The sequence below is a fragment of the Vigna unguiculata genome, chromosome 9 (genome assembly GCF_004118075.2).
Source record: "Vigna unguiculata cultivar IT97K-499-35 chromosome 9, ASM411807v1, whole genome shotgun sequence".
NCBI lineage: Eukaryota > Viridiplantae > Streptophyta > Magnoliopsida > Fabales > Fabaceae > Vigna > Vigna unguiculata.
Genome location: NC_040287.1, coordinates 5,786,921 through 5,793,450, shown reverse-complemented (window position 1 = coordinate 5,793,450; position 6,530 = coordinate 5,786,921). Strand labels below are relative to the sequence as shown.

The 6,530-nt window shown below is 35.4% G+C and overlaps 1 protein-coding gene across 2 annotated transcripts; it reads left to right on the top strand.

Moving 5' to 3' along the window:
* The first annotated feature begins 922 nt into the window (after positions 1 to 922).
* Positions 923 to 5,089, top strand: LOC114162507 (zinc finger BED domain-containing protein DAYSLEEPER-like). 2 transcript variants are annotated; one of them, XM_028046424.1, is made up of 2 exons: positions 923 to 1,174; positions 1,636 to 5,089. In XM_028046424.1, the coding sequence occupies exon 2, from the start codon at positions 1,645 to 1,647 to the stop codon at positions 4,774 to 4,776; it is 3,132 nt and encodes a 1,043-aa protein (XP_027902225.1). In that variant the 5' UTR covers positions 923 to 1,174; positions 1,636 to 1,644; the 3' UTR covers positions 4,777 to 5,089. The 2 variants fall into 2 exon arrangements, with proteins under 2 accessions (XP_027902225.1, XP_027902226.1); XM_028046425.1 differs by lacking the exon at positions 923 to 1,174 and having other exon boundaries at positions 1,841 to 2,103; positions 2,195 to 5,089.
* Positions 5,090 to 6,530: the final 1,441 nt, after the last annotated feature.

Sequence of the window (6,530 nt, the reverse complement as noted above, 5' to 3'; positions counted from 1 at the left end):
AATTTAAATGGAAACGGGTAATATGGCGGGGATATGTACATCTCCATACCCATCCCCATACCCAATTGAAAAAGTCGGAGATTCCCCATACCCATACCCATACCCAGTCAATACGGGGATTCCCCGTCAAAACGGAAACAGATTCGGACAATACCCACGAAGACGGATTTATTTGCCATCTCTACTTCTGTTAGCGTATGAGTATAAAAAAGGAAAACAAGAAACGTATGAATTAATCCTATTATAGGAAAGAGATAAAAAAAAAACTCTTTAATTACAAAATAATCTATTTCCACCAGATTATTTATAATAAAATAAAAATATTTACGATAAATGGAGAGATAAAAAGGAGACTTTCAACATTACGATATATATTTTGAGTGTTAATCTATCGGCCGTAATCTATTCAAAAATTAAGCAATACAATTTGAACGGTTTTAAAAAATTACCTTGAGTTTTAAATAAAAATTACTTTCTCAATAAAACGAAGTAATTAACCATAAGTTTTTACAATTATTGGGCTAGAGAACTAATATTTTTGAGTCTCACGTGTTTGAAAAACGATAATTAAATAATATTTATAATAATTAAAAGAGGTATAATAATAATTATTATTATTTATTATATTTATTATTTAGTAGAGAAAAGCAAATAAGCACGCTATCCACAAATGCAGTGGGCCATCATTAGAACCATTCAGTGGGCTATTTCACGAATGCTGGCCCACTACTTCTAAAGTTCTAAAAATATAATTAAATAAAATAAGGGACAATGACTCTCTCTGGGGTGGGCTAAGACTTAGAAAAAAGGAATCGCAAACATAGACCTAAAAATCAACCTTAATATTTCTTAGAAATAAAATAAATTGAAATAATAAGAAAATAATAAGAATGGACCTGGGAGTCCAAATACCAATCCAAAATTGAAAACCCTACTTTAAAATCTTTCAGAACCCTATTTCGCAAAGCAGTCCCAACCGAACCCTCGTCTCGCTCAAAAATCTTATCCAAGGTCCAATTACCTTCTCGGGTTGGTTCCCAAGCCCAAATCTCTCTCCCTCTCTCTGCAAAACCCAAGATCTCACTCCTTCCAGCCCTGAAGCTCGGTTTCCGGGCTTCCGCTTCCAACGCCGTCCATCGGCGTCATCACCGTTAGTTTCCCACTCTAAAACCTGGTAAATTTCCTTTCTCCGAATCTTTTTCTTTGGATTTACATGGTTCCGTTGTTGCTGTTATACACAGGCTATGAGAATTTTGGGATCATCGCTAGATCGATCCTGGTGTTGCGCTTATTGATATATAATTTATGTTTGTTATATTTTTATTTTTATTTTGAGTTTTGTGCTATCGCTTCAAGTGAATTGTTGGGTGAATAACGTCGCTGGCAATTCGCATTCTTCGTACTTCATTATTCGTTTAATTTGATATTTCAAAAGTAAAAACATAGGGTAGGGAGAAAAGACAAGTGAAAATAGGTTTTAATGTAATAATAGGGAAAAAAAATATTAATTCATTGTTTGTATAGAAATCATATGTGTAAGTGTTTTTTTTTTCTAATTTATAGTAATGTTATTGGATATCTGGAAAATTATGCTTGATTTGTAATTCACCGTGAATTAGTATCTTTATCTTCCAGGTGTTAGGCATGATGGTTGGTACCCTAGAAGAAGACCAAGTGGTGATTCCTCATATTAAAGCTGATCCAGTTGTTGGTGCTGATTCTCTGCCCAACAATGATCTAGCAGAGTCTGAAACACTGCTAGATAGTAGTGTGGAAAAGTCTGATTGTGAGCCGAACAAAGATCTGTCCAATTTGGAAACACAGCCTCACACTGCTTCTGAAACACTGACTGCTAATGATGGAGCAGTGGCATTGCCCAATCAGCATTTGGGTAACTCTGAAGAACCTGTGGTTGACCATTCCAACAATGAGGCCTCACATAACAGTCAGACAGTTAACTCTGAGGTGCCACCAACCAACGCGAACTCCGAAGTTTTATTTGACTGCCAGTTGGTTAGTTCTGAAGAACGAGCAGCGCTTGATAAGAAGGCTTCGCAATGCAGTAACCAGCAGGTGCATTCTGAGGCATTGCTAAACCATAATGTGGGTAATTCTGAAACATATACTAGTAATAGTAATGGTGAGCTTGTATATGAAATACAGCACAGTGATGAGGTGGTTATGTCTGAAACAGTGCAAGCCCACGAGGGGATCATGCCCGAGACTCAGCAAAGCAATGAGGTGATCATGTTTGAGACACAGTTCAACGATGATACCAACATGCCTAAAAGTCAGACAGGCAATGATGTGGTCATGTTGGAAGCTCTGCCTGAAAATGAGTTGGCTTCTGCAGCAGATCCAATCAATCAGCCCTCCCATTCTGAAACTAGTCCTGATAATCAGTTCACGAATCTCCATATGATTCCTGAAGATCAGCTGCCTCAACCTGAATCGCTGCCTCACTCACAACTGCTACCCAATTCTGAACCACTGGTAGATGATCATCTCACAGACATCAAAGTATTATATCACAATCATCTGACCCATTATGAAACACTGCCTAACCATCATTCTAACCATTCTGAGGATTTATCCCACCATCAACTATCTAACAATGATGTATTCTCCCATGATCAGCTGGTCAATTCCCAAATGCTGTCTCATTATGAGCTGGAAAATAGTGAGGCAATGCACCACAATCAGTTAGTCAATTCTCAAGAAAACTATGAAATAGCCATTTCTGATGCCATACCGAGCTATGAGATAATAAGTGCCGAGACACCACTGAACAGTGAGGTTTATATCTCAGAAACCCAGCCTACTAAGCGGAGGAAAAAAAAGTCTATAGTCTGGGAGCACTTCACAATAGAAACAGTAAATCCTGGATGTAGAAGGGCACGGTGCAAGCAATGCGCTCAAACTTTTGCGTATAGTACAGGTTCAAAAGTTGCTGGCACCAGCCATCTCAAACGCCACATTGCCAAGGGGACCTGCTCAGCTCTTCTACGCAACCATGACCATAATCAATTGACCCCATATACTGTACGAAATAGGGGAAGTGGGGCTGGAAATGCTAGCAATACACCTAAAAAACGATATAGATCCCCCAGTACCCCTTATGTCATTTTTGATCAAGATAAATGCCGCCATGAAATTGCTAGAATGATTATTATGCATGATTACCCTCTTCACATGGTTGAGCATCCAGGATTTGTTGCATTTGTTCAAAACCTGCAGCCACAGTTCAACATGGTGACCTTTAACTCTATTCAAGGAGATTGTGTAGCAACTTACCTGATTGAAAAGCATCATCTTTTGAAGTATATTATGGGATTACCTGGACGTGTTTGCTTGACACTGGACGTCTGGACATCAAGTCAATCATTAGGTTATGTATTTATCACAGGGCATTTTGTGGATCATGATTGGAAGTTGCAAAGGCGAATTCTCAATGTTGTATTGGAACCATATCCTTATTCAGATTCTGCACTTACCCATGCTGTTTCTGTTTGCCTTTCTGATTGGGGTTTGGAGGGTAGGCTATTTTCTGTCACTTGTAATCAGGCTCTGAGTAATGTTGCCCTAGAAAATCTCAGACCATTACTCTCTGTGAAGAATCCACACATCCTCAATGGTCAGTTACTAGTTGGTAATTGCATTGCTCAGACTTTAAGTAGTGTTGCGAAGGATTTGTTGGGTTCAGCTCAAGACTTGATCAATAAAATCCGTGATAGTGTTAAGTATGTGAAGACCTCAGAATCACATGAAGAAAAATTCTTGGAGCTGAAACAGCATCTTCAGGTTCCTAGCGAAAGGAGCCTTTTTATTGATGACCAAATTCATTGGAATACATCATATCAAATGCTTGTGGCAGCTTCTGAGCTAAAAGAAGTTTTTTCTTGTTTGGACACTTCTGATCCCGATTACAAGGGAGCCCCATCAATGCTGGACTGGAAGCTGGTTGAAACCCTCTGTAGCTACCTGAAGCCACTTTTTGATGCAGCAAACATTCTTACTTCAACAACTCATCCCACTGTTATCACCTTTTTTCACGAAGTTTGGAAATTGCAATTAGACGCAGCTCGTGCAGTTACGAGTGAAGATCCCTTCATTAGCAGCCTTAATAAAATTATGCATGAAAAGATTGATATTTACTGGAGAGAGTGTAGTCTGGTTTTGGCGCTTGCAGTAGTTTTGGATCCCCGTTTTAAGATGAAGCTTGTTGAGTTCAGTTTCACAAAAATCTATGGCGATGATGCTCATTTATATATCAAGACTGTGGAAGATGGGATTCATGAGATGTTTCATGAGTATGTAGCCCTTCCATTGCCACTAACACCTGCTTATACTGAAGATGGAAGTTCGGGAAACCGTAGTAAGATGGAGGAATGCCCAGGAGATGCTATGTTGTCTGATAATGGTCTGACAGATTTCGATGCCTACATCATGGAAACTACTAGCCAACAGACGAAATCTGAGCTAGATCAGTACCTTGAAGAATCACTGTTACCGCGTGTTCCAGACTTTGATGTATTAGGTTGGTGGAAGCTAAACAAACTCAAGTACCCTACTCTTTCCAAGATGGCCCGGGATATATTATCTGTTCCGGTTTGTACTGTTGCTCCCGATTCTGTGTTCTATTCAAAAAGCAAAGAGATGGATCAGTATCGGAGTTCCTTGAGGCCAGAGACAGTGGAGGCCATTGTATGTTCTAAGGACTGGATGCAGTATGGAACAGCTGAAGCTTCTAATGCGCTTGTGAAAATGGTATTCTAGTATTCTAGAGTTTTTTAGTAGGTTATACCCCGTACTATATGTAGTATCTGGTGAAATTTTTATGAGTTCATAATTCTACATTATTAAATGTTAATTTGGATAATTGGACGCAAATATGCAGTTTCTAGCATAGCTTCAGTTTTAGACTATAACTCTAGTGACTGCCCATTTGGTTAATACATGTATCTATAATTTTAGTCTCTTAAGTTGTAGCAACAATTTCTTCCTTCGTAGATCGTGCCTTTTGGTGCTCAACTTGACATTAAACTGTGAAGATCTATATCAGGTGAATTGATTTGAAATTTTAGTTTAATGAAATCTAATTTGGATGAAACTATTTTTGATTGATTCAGTTATTAGATCTGTAATTTATATATTTTTAATGAACAGAACAGAATTATGTATTGTTTTTTTTTTATAATATTCTTCTAATTATTTAATTTATTTGAATGTTGTTTGGTTAAATATTATTTTTTTCAAATCTTGTACACTTGAGAAGCAGCCATATCCTAATATACTAAATACTAAATATATTACAATTGTAGTCATTTATCCATCTAATTTATCCATAACCATATCTAAATTTATTCATCCTTCGCAATTACTTTTGTTTTCATCCATTGGGGTGTTGAAAAGGTATATAATGTCCATGTTTTAGATTCTTGGATTTTGGAATTTGAAGACATGTTTCTAAAATCTAGAATGTATTTTGCTAGTTCTTAATGTTGGTAATCGAGAATGTAATTTAAGTGATCCGAAATGTATTTTGTATTTGTATATACGGATTGGTAATTTTGAAATGTATTATGAACTGTATACTTTGAAATGTTTCTCGATTTTTTTTAATAAACCAGATTTAAAATGTTACATGGATTATATAATGGATTATATGATTGAGAATGTATTTTTTTATTAAGTAATTTGGAGATTGAGATTATGAAATTTGAAATGTATTTTTAGATTTTACAATCATTTTGGATTATATAACCTACAAATATATTTCCAATTTTACAATTTTAAATATATTTTTAGATTTAAAAAATCTAAATATATATTTCGGATAGTATAATTTAAAATTAACACATTTTTATGTAATTTAGAATAGATTTTAAAATTCATAGATGATTTTGTATTGTATTTTGCAAGTCAAAATATATTTTAAAATTGAATAATCTAAAATGTTTCGATAATTTGAACTTTTTTCAGACATTATGAACATAGAAGATATTTTTGACAAAAGAAAAAGATTGACATATTGTTTTAATAACAAGTTTAGTTGTTGAAGGTTTTGTAATGTGTGTATCTTATTTAAAATAGTTAAATTAGTAAGTTATAAGTTGAAAATGCAAAACCCAAATCGAGAGAGTTTTATTCTTTTGCAAAACTCACTAGAATAGTCGTGAGTACTTAAGAACTCTATGTGTAAAAACTTTGAAAAATTTAGTGTGCATAGAACGATAACTTTCATAAAGTGAGTTTTGTGTTATTGAGTATTGTTGCTCTTGTTAGGATAAATTGTTCGTCATTTGTGTAATTCAAATAAGGTGTTCATTTCTTGTGAATTCAAAAAAGGTGTTCCTTCATCTCTCTTGTATGATTCAAAAGAGGTGTCTTTATCCTTTGTGAGTTTCAAATAAGGTGTTCACCCTTTGTAGATTTCAAGAGAGGTGTCTTCACCTTATAAAGATTGACAATTGAACATAGGGTCTTATAATCTTAATCAGTATAAAATATCTTATGCAATCTTTTCTTTC